General features: G+C 46.7%; 1 protein-coding gene across 3 annotated transcripts in view; it reads right to left on the bottom strand.

Moving 5' to 3' along the window:
* Positions 1 to 6730: 6730 nt before the first annotated feature.
* LOC144610171 (STAM-binding protein-like) overlaps positions 6731 to 14814 on the bottom strand; it is a 56287-nt gene continuing 48203 nt past the window's right edge. For 2 of the 3 annotated variants that reach the window (XM_078428723.1, XM_078428724.1), the window contains exons 9-10: positions 10141 to 10240; positions 6731 to 7132 (exon numbers count right to left, since the gene is read on the bottom strand). In XM_078428723.1, the coding sequence (XP_078284849.1) occupies positions 7076 to 7132; positions 10141 to 10240 (157 nt within the window). In that variant the 3' untranslated portion in view covers positions 6731 to 7075. The remainder of the gene's footprint in view (positions 7133 to 10140; positions 10241 to 14814) is intronic. The other variant, XR_013549400.1, reaches the window with a different exon arrangement.

The raw sequence follows: 14814 nt of genomic DNA, 5'->3' as shown, positions 1-14814 counted from the left end.
AGGGCAGGGGTATCAAGAACTAGAGTGCACATGTTTAAGATGAGAGGAGAAAATGTTATAGGTGTCTGAGGGCCAACCTTTTCGCCAGATACTAGAGGAGCAAGATGAACCACTCCGGTTTTTAGAGTCGACTGGTCTATCTTGCTCTGCTCTATTATCTTTGCTTTTCGCACAGAAGGTGGTGGGTAAATGGAGCAAGCTGCCAGAGGAAGTAGATGAAGCAGGTGAATAACACTTGTAGGACAACCCAAAGTACAGGAGTTACTCAGCAGGGTCATGCATTATCCGGGTAGCACATGAATAGATGACTTTTCAGGTTGGGACATGAAACGTTACCTATGTTCTCCAGAGACGCTGCCTGACTCCAGCACTTAGTGATTGCTTTTGTAAATCAGCGTCAGCAGTTCTTTGTGGAGAGTCAGACAGTACCCCAACCTACGGAAGCACCGTTCAGAAGTCTGGTAACAGAAGGGAAGTTGTTTCCGCATCTGGTGGCGCGCTTTCAAGCTTCTGCATCTACTATCCTATGGGTACGGGACAGAGGAGGAATGACCATGGTGTGAAAGAATATCTTGACTGCTTTCCCGAGGTAGCCTGAGGTATAGATGGATCCAATGGCGGGTAGTCTTCTCTGTGTGATGGACAGTCTGTAGCCTTCGCTGCCCTGGGTATTTAAGCACTCTTCCAGGTACATCAATGTTGAGTGCCGCTGCCACCTCCTCAGGGAGTGTGTGCCAGATCGCAACCACCCTTTGGATGAAAAGAATCTTTCCTCAGATCCCCTCTAAACCTCTAACCCCTCACATTAAACCTACAGCCATTGGTTTTAGACAACTTGACCTGAACCACCAATAATGTCTTACAACTACAGTAACACCCACCATGTTTATTGGAGGAATGAACCTGTCCTTTTTCTCCAGAGATGCTGCTTCACCCACTGAGTTCAGCACTTTGTGTCTATTTTTGGTATAATCCAGCATCTGCTGTTACTTTCTACACATTTTGGCTGCTCCGCTGCAAAATCATCTCCTCAAGGTATGCCCACTGTGAAGAAGTTCTCCTCTCCCCGACAGGAGCTCTACAACATCCTATCCCACTGCTCCCCTTCTGTGATCCCTACTGCACTCCAGCTCCACATCCATGTTTTCACTCGGACTCGCTACCACAGCCACCTGTCTTTCTTCGGCACTTGCCTGCATCTCCATCATGTGCCTCACAGCTTCCAAGGAGGATGGTTCCCAACCCGTAACGACGCCCATCCTTTTTCTCCAGAGATGCTGCCTGGTCCGCTGAGTTACTCCAGCATTTTGTGTCTATCTTATTTTAGAGAGAGTTTTCCACTTGGCGAGGTCAAATGCAAGAGGAAGATATACTGTTGTTGGCAAGAACCTTAATAGCATTGATATGTAAAGAGGCATATCAAGGTCAAAGCTCTTCAAAAGTGGCAGATTGGTAAAAAGTTATACTTGCCGTCATTAGTCAGTGCAATGTGTACAAGAGACAGCAAGTCATGATGCAGCTTTATAAGACTTCGATCGAGCAGTATTTGGAGGATCATAGGCAGGAGTTTTGATCACCCTGAAGCGAGAGCTTTGGATCGCCGGCCTCGGGAGCACACTGACACCTCCTCGTACCTATCCTCCGACCATGATCCCACAGATGAACACCAGGCCATAATCTCATCATTTCTGATTTTATCACTTCTGGCTGTCTGCCTTCCACAACCTCCAACCTTATCATTTCCCAGCCCCTCATGGCCCAGTTTTACTTTCTCCCCAAAATCCACAAACAGAACTGCCCTGGCAGACCCATTGTTTCTGCCTGCCCCTATCCCACTGAAATGATTTCCATGTACCTCGATTCCATCCTATCCTCCCTGGTCCAATCTCGCCCGACTTATGTTCAAGATACCTCACATGCCCTTCCTCTCTTTCATGCCTTCCGCTTTCCGAGCCTCCACCCCCTCATCTTTACTATGAACATTCAGTCACTCCACACATCCATCCCCCACCAGGAAGGCCTTAAAGCCCTCCGTTTCTTCCTTGGCCGCAGAACCACTCAATTTCCCTCTACTAACACTCTACTCTGCCTAGCGGAGCTGGTCCTCACCCATAACAACTTCAACTCCTCCCACTTCCTCCACGTCCAAGGCGTAGTTATGGGCACCCGCATGGGCCCCAGCTATACCTGCCTCTATGTCGGGTACGTTGAACAATCCCTGTTCCAGGCGTACACTGGCCCGATCCCCAAACTCCATCTCCATTACATTGATGACTGCATCGGTGCTACCTCCTGCACCCATGCAGAACTCATGGACTTCATCAACTTCACCAATTTCCATCCTGCACTCAAATTTAATTAGACCATCTCCGAAACCTCCCTCCCCTTTCTTGATCTCGCAGTCCCCATTACAGGAAATAGACTATTGACTAACGTCTATTACAAACCCACTTCTTCCCACAACTATCTCGACTTCACTTTTTCCCACCCTGCTTCCTGCACTCTACCTCCTACTCCCAATTCCTCCTTCTGTGCCGCATCTGTGCCCAAGGTGAGATGTTCCATACCAGGATATCCAAGGTGTACTTTCTTTAGGGAATGGGGTTGCCCTCTCCCATCATAGATGAGGCCCTCACTCATGCCTCCTCGGTACCCCGCAGCTCCACCATTGCTCCCCATCCCCCTAGTCGCAACAGACAGTCCCCCTAGTCCTTACCTTTCATTCCATCAGCCATCGCATACAACACATAATCCTCCAAAACATTCGCCACCTCCAACATGAACCCACCACTAGTCACATTTTCCCATCTCCACCCCTTTCCACCTTCTGCAGAGACTGTTCCCTCTGCAACTCCCTGGTTAACTCATCCCTCTCCACCCAAACCACCCCCTCCCCAGGTACCTTCCTCTGCAACTGCAGAAGATGCTACACCTGTCCCTATACCTCCGCCCTCGACTCTGTCCAGGGACCCCGACAGTCCTTTCAGGTTAGGCAGAGGTTCACTTGCACCTCCTCCAACCTCATCTAATGTATCTGTTGTTCAAGATGTGGACTCTTATACATCGGCGAGACCAAAAGCAGACTGGGCGATCGTTTCGCTGAATACCTTCGCTCAGCCCACCTGAACCAACCTGATCTCCCAGTTGCTAAACACTAATTCTCCTCCCCATTCCCACAGTGGCCCTTCTGTTCTAGGACTCCACCATTGTCAGAGTGAGGCTAAACGCAAATTGGAGGAACAGCATCTCATATTTTGCAGCTTACAGTCCAGTCTGAAGAAGGGTCTCGACCTGAAACGTCACCCATTCCTTCTCTCCTGAGATGCTACCTGACCTGCTGAGTTACTCCAGCATTTTGTGAATAAATCGGTATGAAAATTAATTTGTCTAATTTCAGCTAATCCCAGAATTCGCTATCTCTCCATCCCTACCCCATCCAAGTTGCACCAGCGTCTTATTTTCACCCAACAAATAGTTCGCAATGGTCTATTTCCTTTATCATCGTTACTTTTTTGCATATCTTTAATTCATTATTATTCATTATTATAGGCGGCACGGTGGCGCAGCGGTAGAGTTGCTGCCTTACAGCGAATGCAGCGCCGGAGACTCGGGTTCGATCCTGACTACGGGTGCTGTACTGTACGGAGTTTGTACGTTCTCCCCGTGACCTGCGTGGGTTTTCTCCGAGATCTTCGGTTTCCTCCCACACTCCAAAGACGTACAGGTTTGTAGGTTAATTGGCTGGGCAAATGTAAAAAATTGTCCCTAGTGGGTGTAGGATAGTGTTAATGTGCTGGGATCGCTGGGCGGCGCGACCCGGTGGGCCGAAGGGCCTGTTTCTGCGCTGTATCTCCAAATCTAAAAAAATCTAAATTTATCTCTCTACATCATCGTATATATCTCTCGTTTCCCTTATCCTTAACTAATCTGAAGAAGGGTCTCGACCCGAAACATCACTCATTCCTTCTCTCCAGAGATGCTGCCTGTCCCGCTGAGTTACTCCAGCTTTTTGTGTTTACCAGAATGATGCCTGGATTAGGATTAGACGATATTAGGCACAAGGAGAGATTGGACAAACTCGGGTTGTTTTCTGTGGAGCATCAGAGGTTAGGGTAGAACTGATAGAAGTATCTAAAATTATGAGGTATAGAAAGGGTAGAAGCTCTTTCCCAGGGTGGCAATGTCAAGGACTACAGGACATAGCTTTAACGTGGGAGGAGCAAAGTTTAAAGGAGATGTACTACAATTTTTTTTGTTGCAGCAAGGGTGGTGGGTGTATAGAACATGCTGCCAGGGGTGGTGGAAGAGGCAGCTATGGTAGTGGCATTTAAGAGGCTTTAAGATAGGCATACAAACCAAGTTTTCCAGTGCATCTCAGTACATCTGAAATAATAAACAAATGTGAATTCCAAGTGCCCATGAAGGCTCATTTGCTCTTGACCTGGGTGTCATGGTGCATCAGTCATTGAAAGCAAGCGTGCAGGTGCAGCAGGCAGTGAAGAAAGCGAATGGTATCTTAGCATTCATAGCAAGAGGATTTGAGTATAGGAGCAGGGAGGTTCTGCTGCAGTTGTACAGGGCCTTGGTGAGACCGCACCTGGAGTATTGTGTACAGTTTTGTTCTCCTAATCTGAGGAAAGACATTCTAGCCTTAGGGAGAGTACAGAGAAGGTTCACCAGATTGATCCCTGGGATGGCAGGACTTTCATATGAAGAAAGACTGGATAGACTAGGCTTATACTCGCTGGAATTTAGAAGACTGAGGGGGGATCTTATAGAAACATATAAAATTCTTAAGGGGTTGGAGAGGCTAGATGCGGGAAGATTGTTCCCGATGTTGGGGAAGTCGAGAACCAGGGGTCACAGCTTAAGGATAAGGGGGAAGTCTTTTAGGACCGAGATGAGAAAACATTTCTTCACACAGAGTGGTGAGTCTGTGGAATTCTCTGCCACAGAAGGTAGTTGAGGCCAGTTAATTGGCTATATTTAAGAGAGAGTTAGATGTGGCCCTTGTGGCTAAAGGGATCAGGGGGTATGGAGAGAAGGCAGGTACAGGTTACTGAGCTGGATGATCAGCCATGATCATATTGAATGGTGGTGCAGGCTCGAAGGGCCGAATGGCCTACTCCTGCACCTATTTTCTATGTTTCTATGGAGAGCTATGGATCATGTGTAGACATAGTTTAACTTGCCATCATGCTCAGCATGGATATTGTGGGCCGGTGCTGTATTGTTCTATATTTTATGTTTAGTCTGTGGTTACATTTATATCATGGGAATGTATATATTTTTTTAATCAGATTTTCTGTAAACATAGAAACATAAAAAGAGCAAATTGGTGCAGGAGGAGGCCGTTTGGCCCTTCGAGCCAGCACCACCATTCATTGTGATCATGGCTGATCATCTACATTCAGTAACCTGTGCCTGCCTTCTCCCCATATCCCTTGATTCCACTAGCCCCTAGAGCTCTATCTAACTCTCTTTTAAATTCATCCAGTGAATTGGCCGCCACTGCCTTCTGTGGCAGAGAATTCCACAGATTCACAACTCTCTCGGTGAAAAAGTTTCTTTTCACCTCAGTTTTAAATGGCCTCCCCTTTATTCTTGTGTCTGTGTCCCCTGGTTCTGGACTCCCCCAACATTGGGAACATTTTTCCTGCATCTAGCTTGTCTAGTCCTTTTATGATCTTATACGTCTCTATAAGATCCCCTCTCATCCTTCTAAACTCCAGTGAATACAATCGTAGTCTTTCAAATCTTTCGTCACATGACCGTCCCTCCATCCCAGGGATTAACCTCGTGAACCTACACTGCACTGCCTCAATAGCAAGGACATCCTTCCTGAAATTAGAAGACCAAAACTGCACACAATACTCCAGATGTGGTCTCACCACGGCCCAATACAACTGCAGAAGGACTTATTTGCTCCTGTACTCAAATCCTTTCATGTTCTATTCTGCACGCTGGTATTTTTCTCTTTGTACCTGTTTTTTTCTACCTGGTGTATTTGCATGTGGCTTGATTGTGCCTCATGTATAGTATGATTTGACCCGATAGCACAGTTTCAGTGTGTCTTAGTGAACCTGAAAATAATAATATGCTGCCAATACCAAGTGTCCATGAAGGCTGTACACTGCTCATCGCTCTATGCAGTGATGGCTCTGATGGCCACATTACCTTTTACTGAAGCAAGACAACTTGGTGGAGTTAACAAACGAACGAGCCATCATTGAATAGAGCAGTGGTGGCCCAGTGGTACAGCGGCAGAGTCGCTGCCTTACAGCACCAGACACCTGTGCGGAGTTTGCATGTTCTCCTCGTGACTTACGTGGGTTTTCTCCGAGAGCTCCAGTTTCCTCCCACATTCCAAAGATGTACAGGTCTGTAGGATAATTGGCTTCGTAAAATTGTAAATTGTCCCTGGTGTGTAGGATAGCATTAGTGTGCGGGAATCACTGGTCGGCGGGGACTCGGTGGGCCGAAGGGCCTGTTTCCACACTGTATCTCTAAACTAAACTAAACAAAACAGTGGCCATATCCCGCCCCATCCCCCGACATCAGTCTGAAAAAAGGTCTCGGCCCAAAACGTCACCCATTCCTTCTCTCCAGAGATGCTGAGTTACTCCAGCATTTTGACTCTACCATTGCTCTGGAACCGTTGTGTATCTTGTAGAGTAGAAAATGTACACATGCATGGTGACGAGGACACAAGCAAGAAACCACATGGCCACACTTGGTTTATTGATGTGCAAAGAGACAATAATTAGATCTAATATGTTAACAAATTACATCGATTTACTGAAAAAAAAGCTAGGCCACATACTTCATCTCCCATGTTTCATCGGGTTAAGTGCAGCAGTGCAGGCATTAAATAAAGGCAATCCTATGTACATGATAGAATTTGAAATTGGCATATTAATAGTATTTTGGATTAGTCACAATTAAATCAAAAACTCCTCAAAGTGATGCAGATTTGTAACTGTTAAAGCAACAGAATTCTCTACCTGAAGTACTAACAAGAGGGACATCACGGTTAACGGTTTCTATGGAAACCAAAGACCCTCGAAGGCAGCAATCACCGAAGGTCCAGTATTGAAACGTCCGTATCCAAGACAGAAACATGCGCACATGCCTACAGAAGCAAAGAAAGAGAGAATAATGGAAGTAAATGTACATAGTAAGCCTTAATAGGACATTGGTGAGCAAGCAGTAGCCAATCGATGCAACAGAGAACAATCACCGTAACAAGGAACTGCAGATGCTGGTTTACGAAAAAAGATGAAGTGCTGGAGTAACTAAGCGTGTCACGCAGCATCGCTGGAGAACATAGGTAGGTAATGTTTCTGACCAGGACTCTTCCTCATACTGATTGTGGTGTGGGGGGTGTGAGGGGGAAGAGGAAGAAAGAATGTTGGAAGATATCTGCCCCTTACTTGCAGCTTCCTCCCCCCACCTCGACAATGTCTGAAGAAAGGTCCTGACCTGAAACATTACTTTTCCCATTTCCCTGACTAGTCTGAAGAAGGGTCGCGACCCGAAATGTCACCCATTCCTTCTCTCCAGAGATGCTGTCTGTCCCTGAGCTACACCAGCAATTTGTGTCTTCCTGTTACACCAGCATCTGCAGCTCCTTCCTACACATCACCTATCCATGTTCTCCAGAACTGGGCTGAAGGTGGCACGGTGGTGCAGCGGTAGCGTTGCTGCCTTGCAACGTCGAAGACCCGGGTTCCATCCTGACTACTGAGTATGTACTTTCTCACCATGACCTGCCTGGGTTTATTCTGAAATCTTCAGTTTCCTCCCACACTCTAAAGACTCTCTAAAAATGTAGGTAAATTGGCTTGGTAAATGTAAAAATTGTCCATAGTGTGTGTAGGATAGTGTTAATATGCGGGGATCGCTGGTTTCCTCCCACACTCCAAAGACATGCAGGTTAATTGGCTTGGTGTATGTGCAAATTGTCCTTAGCGTGTGTAGAGTGGTGTTAATGTGTGGAGATCGCTGGGCAGTGCTGACTCGGTAGGCCGAGAGGCCTGTTTCTGCGCTGTATCTCTAAACTAAACTAAACTACATTCTATCGGCCAACGTTCTGCTCTACGTTCCGTCTGAGCCATGCCCCACTGTATCCATAGACTACCGTTTCACTATCAACAACTTCGGCAATTTTTATGTAATCTGCAAACTTACTAATTGTGTATTCTCATCCAAGTCATTTATGCATATTCCAAGCAGCAAAGGTTCTGGCACTAATCCCACTTCTTAAACATTTCCAATTTGAGGAACACCCAGCCCCCACTGCTCTCTCCCTCTGTCACCCAGCCCCCACTGCTCTTTCCCTCTGTCACCCAGCCCCCACTGCTCTCTCCCTCTGTCACCCAGCCCCCACTGCTCTCTCCCTTTGTCACCCAGCCCCCACTGCTCTCTCCCTCTGTCACCCAGCCCCCACTGCTCTCTCTCTCTGTCACCCAGCCCCCACTGCTCTCTCCCTCTGTCACCCAGCCCCCACTGCTCTCTCCCTTTGTCACCCAGCCCCCACTGCTCTCTCCCTCTGTCACCCAGCCCCCACTGCTCTCTCTCTCTGTCACCCAGCCCCCACTGCTCTCTCCCTCTGTCACCCAGCCCCCACTGCTCTCTCCCTCTGTCACCCAGCCCCCACTGCTCTCTCCCTTTGTCACCCAGCCCCCACTGCTCTCTCCCTCTGTCACCCAGCCCCCACTGCTCTCTCTCTGTCACCCAGCCCCCACTGCTCTCTCCCTCTGTCACCCAGCCCCCACTGCTCTCTCCCTCTTTCACCCAGCCCCCACTGCTCTCTCCCTGTCACCCAGCCCCCACTGCTCTCTCCCTTTGTCACCCAGCCCCCACTGCTCTCTCCCTCTGTCACCCAGCCAATTTTAGATCCAGTTTGCAAACACACCTCAGGTCACTTGTGACTTAACCTTCTGCACCAGCCGACTACACTGAACCATCTCAATCAGGCTGGGCCGATGACACAGCTTTGATCTGAAGTGAGCACCTTTGGTTTAAGCAACTAACCTACAAACAGCAACCCCCCCCCCTTCTCTTCCCTGTGCCCCACCCACACACACACACACTTCTCCCCTTTCCCCTCCAACCTCTATCCCTTCCTCTGGTTTCACAAATCCTACCACATGTATCCTTATCTCACCCCTTTTGTCTTTTCATCACTGGCCTTTGTCAAAACATCTGCCTATCAAAACTTCTCTCACCCAGATCCACCTATTGTTCTTCAGGCTTTGTCCTCTCTCAGCTTTCTCCTCCCTCGGCCCACTGAGTCCATTCCAACCATCCATTACCTGTACATTAGTTCTATGTTGTCCCTCTTTCTCATCCTGCACACTAGCAGCAATTTAAAGAGGCCAATTAACCTACAAACCTGCATGTCATTGGAATGTGGGGTGAAACTGGAGCACCTGGAGAAAACCCACGTGGTCATAGGAAGCATGTGCAAACTCCACACACAGCATCTGATATCAAAATGAAACCCGGATCTCTGACGCTGTAAGACACCACTGTGCCGCCCTAATGGTAATCACATCAAATCTATATTCCAGGAGCAAGTATTTTCAGCCGGAATAAAGGATTGGCTGCATGCTCGAGGAAGTCATTTGTGGTATTAGTTCTACATGAGAAACTATGAAGCAAACCAGAATCCAGGCGAGTCAAAGAAGCCACTACTTGGATAATAACTGCAAGTTTGCCGTGTTAAAATAACAGTCATAGAGTGATATAGTGTGGAAACAGACCCTTCGGCCCAACTTACACACACCGGCCAACATGTCCCAGCTACATTAGTCCCACCTGCCTGCGCTTGGTCCATATCCCTCCAAACTTGTCCCATCCATGTACCTATCTAACTGTTTCTTAACCGTTGGGATAGACCGAGCCTCAACTACCTCCACTGGCAGCTAGTTCCATACACCCACCATCCTTTGTGTGAAAAGGCAACCCCTCAGATTCCTATTAAATCTTTTCCCCTTCACCTTGAACCTATGTCCTCTAGTCCTCGATTCCCCTACTCTGGGCATGAGATTCTGTGCATCTACCCGATCTATTCCTCTCATGATTTTATACACTTGAATTCTAATTAGAAATCTGCAGTAAGAAAATCATACTTACATTAAACAGAGGAGGATCCTTGGGATGTGGGTGAAAACCTTTCTGTTTACAGGAAGAGATCTCATCCATCCCATGCTCCGTCAGTCTGTAAAATCCTGACCTTTGTTAAAGAAAGAGGGATCAGTTAGAGCAGAGGGCCAAAGCAGCAAAGAGACCTCCAACATTTTAACCTCTTTGGTGTTACAGGAAAATTCTAATCTAATGTTGCGATACAGTCATTGGGCTGCACAGCACGGAAACAGGCCCTTCAGCCCAACTCGCCCATGCTGACCAAGCTGCTAAACAGAGCTTGTCCCACTTGCCTGCGTTTGGCCAATATCCCTCCAAACCTTTCCTCTCTGTGTAACCTGGCTGATGTCTTTGAAATGCCTTAATTGTACCCCCCTCTATCACTGCCTCTTGCAGTTCGTTCCATGTACGCACTACTCTCCTCTCACCTTAAACCTACGTTCTCTAATTTTGGACTCCCCTATTCCAGGGAAAGGACTATGGCTTTTCACTTTATCTATTGCCCCTCGTGATTTTAAGTAACTCAAAGATCAGCCTCCAGCCTCCTACCCTCCAGGGAAAGACCACCCTGCCTATCCTTACAGCTCAAACCTTCCATCTTCGTCAATCTTCTTTTATTCCCTTTCCATCTCAATGAAATCCGAGCAGTGGCAGAATGACCAGAACTACAGAGTGCTCCAGGTGTGGGCTTGTACAACAGCAACGCAACTTCACAACTCCTGTGCTCGATGCCCTGACCGATGATGGCAAGCCTGGATGTTGGCTAGAATGGTGGGCTTCAGTTACAAGGAGAGATTGGATACTTTGGACTTGTTCTCACTGGAGCGTTGGAAGCTGAGGGGTAACCTTACAGGCCGTTATAAGATAACGAGGGGCAAAGCTGAGCTATTTAATCAGAGCTTCTTACCAGAGCAGAGGAGTCTAAAACTGGAGGGACTAGGTTTATGATGAGACGGGAGAAAATTAGAGGAGATCCGTGTGGTAAGTGTTTCCACACAGAAGGTAGTTAATGAATGAGGGATAGACACATATTGCTGGAGTAGCTCAGCAGGACAGGCAGCATCTCTGGAGAAAAGGAATAGGTGGAGAAAAAGAAAAGGAATAACTTTTCAAGAAAGGAGGGAGAGAGAAAACGGGAAATTATAGACCAGTTAGTCTGACATCAGTGGTGGGGAAGATGCTGGAGTCAATTATAAAAGACGAAATTGCGGAGCATTTGGATAACAGTAACAGGATCGTTCCGAGTCAGCATGGATTTACGAAGGGGAAATCATGCTTGACTAATCTTCTGGAATTTTTTGAGGATGTAACTAGGAAAATTGACAGGGGAGAGCCGGTGGATGTGGTGTACCTCGACTTTCAGAAAGCCTTCGACAAGGTCCCACATAGGAGATTGGTGGGCAAAATTAGAGCACATGGTATAGGAGGTAGGGTATTGACATGGATAGAAAGTTGGTTGACAGACAGAAAGCAAAGAGTGGGGATAAATGGGTCCCTTTCAGAATGGCAGGCAGTGACTAGTGGGGTACCGCAAGGCTCGGTGTTGGGACCGCAGCTATTTACAATATACACCAATGACTTGGATGAAGGGATTAAAAGTACCATTAGCAAATTTGCAGATGATACAAAGCTGGGTGGCAGTGTGAACTGTGAGGAAGATGCTATGAGGTTGCAGGGTGACTTGGACAGGTTGTGTGAGTGGGCGGATGCTTGGCAGATGCAGTTTAATGTGGATAAGTGTGAGGTTATCCACTTTGGTGGTAAGAATAGGAAGGCAGATTATTATCTGAATGGTGTCAAGTTAGGGAAAGGGGACGTACAACGTGATCTGGGTGTCCTAGTGCATCAGTCACTGAAAGGAAGCATGCAGGTACAGCAGGCAGTGAAGAAAGCCAATGGAATGTTGGCCTTCATAACAAGAGGAGTTGAGTATAGGAGCAAAGAGGTCCTTCTGCAGTTGTACAGGGCCCTAGTGAGACCGCACCTGGAGTACTGTGTGCAGTTTTGGTCTCCAAATTTGAGGAAGGTTATTCTTGCTATTGAGGGCGTGCAGCGTAGGTTTACTAGGTTAATTCCCGGAATGGCGGGACTGTCATATGTTGAAAGACTGGAGCGACTAGGCTTGTATACACTGGAATTTAGAAGGATGAGAGGGGATCTTATCGAAACGTATAAGATTATTAAGGGGTTGGACACATGAGGCAGGAAACATGTTCCCAATGTTGGGGGAGTCCAGAACCAGGGGCCACAGTTTAAGAATAAGGGGTAGGCCATTTAGAACAGAGATGAGGAAAAACTTTTTCAGTCAGAGAGTTGTGAATCTGTGGAATTCTCTGCCTCAAGAGGGCAGTGGAGGCCAATTCTCTGAATACATTCAAGAGAGAGCTAGATAGAGCTCTTAAGGATAGCGGAGTCAGGGGGTATGGGGAGAAAGCAGGAACGGAGTACTGATTGAGAATGATCAGTCATGATCACATTGAATGACGGTGCTGGCTCGAAGGGCCGAATGGCCTACTCCTGCACCTATTGTCTATTGTCTATTGTGATGTTTCGGGTTAAGATCTGAGTTACTTCAGCATTTTGTGCCTGTCTTCGATGTTTACAACCTATATGGACAGATACTTGACTCAGAAAAGAGTAGAGGGGGATACAAGCCTCCTCTGGGCAAATGGGACTAGTGTAGATAGGCGTCATGGTCGGCATGGCTGAGTTGGGCCAAAGGGCCTCCTTCCATGCTGTGTGGCTTTATGCCTTTGAGGTGGCAGAGCACATTTTCCGGGATGTTGCCTGATTTGGGGCATTTGGGAAACCCTTTGTTTTGTTTGTTTTCCTTGGCGCGAGGAGACAGACCAGATAGAATTATACAAAATTACACAAGACATATAAATAGGTTACATGGGAAGCAATCTTTCTCCATAGGGGAGATTTCTAAAACTACATGGCATTGTTTTGTGATAAGATGGCAAGAGGTTTGGAGGGAACACTAGGTGGTGCAACGGTCGAGTTGCTGGCTTATAGCGCCAGAGACCCAGGTTCCATCCCAACTACAGGTGTTGTCTGTCGGGAGTTTCTCGTGACCCCGAGGGTTTTCTCTGAGATTCTCTGAATGCATTCAAGAGAGAGCTAGATAGAGCTCTTAAGGATTGTGGAGTCGGGGGGTATGGGGAGAAGGCGTGTGGTTAAAGTGCACATGTGGTTAAAGTGCACATTGTCAGATTTTATTAAAGGCCATTTTTATACATTTTGGCTTCACCATGTAGAAATTACAGCTGTGTTTTTTCATAGTCCCCCCCATTTCAGGGCACCATAATGTTTGGGACACATGGCTTCACAGGTGTTTGTAATTGCTCAGGTGTGTTTAATTGCCTTCTTATTGCAGGTATAAGAGAGCTCTCGGCACCTAGTCTTTCCTCCAGTCTTTCCATCAGCTTTGGAAACTTTTATTGCTGTTTATCAACATGAGGACCAAAGTTGTGCCAATGAAAGTCAAAAAATCCATTATGAGACTGAGAAACAAGAACAAAACTGAGATATCAGCCAAACCTTAGGCTTACGAAAATCAACTGTTTGGAACATCATTAACAAAGAGAGCACTGGTGAGCTTACTAATCGCAAAGGGACTGGCAGGCCAAGAAGACCTCCACAGCTGATGAAAGATGAAATCTCTCAATAATAAAGAAAAATCCCCAAACACCTGTCCAACAGATCAGAAACACTGTTCAGGAGTCGGGTGTGGATTTGTCAATGACCACTGTCCGCAGAAGACTTCATGAACAGAAATACAGAGGCTACACTGCAAGATGCAAACCACTGGTTAGCTGCAAAAATAGGATGGCCAGGTTACAATTTGCCAAGAAGTACTTAAAAGAGCAACCACAGTTCTGGAAAAAGGTCTTGTGGACAGATGAGATGAAGATTAACTTATATCAGAATGATGGCAAGAACAAAGAATGGTGGAGAGAAAGAACTGCCCAAGATCCAAAGCATACAACCTCATCTGTGAAACACGGTGTTGGGGGTGTATGGCTGGGCATGTATGGCTGCTGAAGGTACTGGCTCACTTATCTTCATTGATGATACAATTGCTGATAGTAGTTGCATAATGAATTCTGAAGTGTATAGACACATCCTATCTGTTCAAGTTCAACAAATGCCTCAAAAAATATTGGCCGGCGGTTCATTCTACAGCAAGACAATGATCCCAAACATACTGTTAAAGCAACAAAAGAGTTTTTCAAAGCTATAAAATGGTAAATTCTTTAGTGGCCAAGTCAATCACCTGATCTGAACCCAATTGAGCATACCTTTTATATGCTGAAGAGAAAACTGAAGGCCCCAAAACAAGCAAAGCTAAAGATGGCTGCAATACAGGCCTGGCAGAGCATCACCAGAGAAAACACCCAGCAACTGGTGATGTCCATGAATCGCAGACTTCAAGCAGTCATTGCATGCAAAGAACATGCAACAAAATACTAAACATGACTACTTTCATTTACATGACATTGCTGTGTCCCAAACATTATGGTGCCGTGAAATGGGAGGGGGGGGGGGGCTAAGTATAAACACTGCTGTAATTTCTATATGGTGAAACCAAAATGGATAAAAATGAGCTTTATTAAAATCTGACAATGTGCACTTTAACCATGTGATTTTTTTTTCTATTAC

This window comes from Rhinoraja longicauda, chromosome 36, assembly GCF_053455715.1.
Source record: "Rhinoraja longicauda isolate Sanriku21f chromosome 36, sRhiLon1.1, whole genome shotgun sequence".
NCBI lineage: Eukaryota > Metazoa > Chordata > Chondrichthyes > Rajiformes > Arhynchobatidae > Rhinoraja > Rhinoraja longicauda.
The sequence above is the reverse complement of the archived record's forward strand: the minus strand, read 5'-3'. Positions and strand labels throughout refer to the sequence as shown.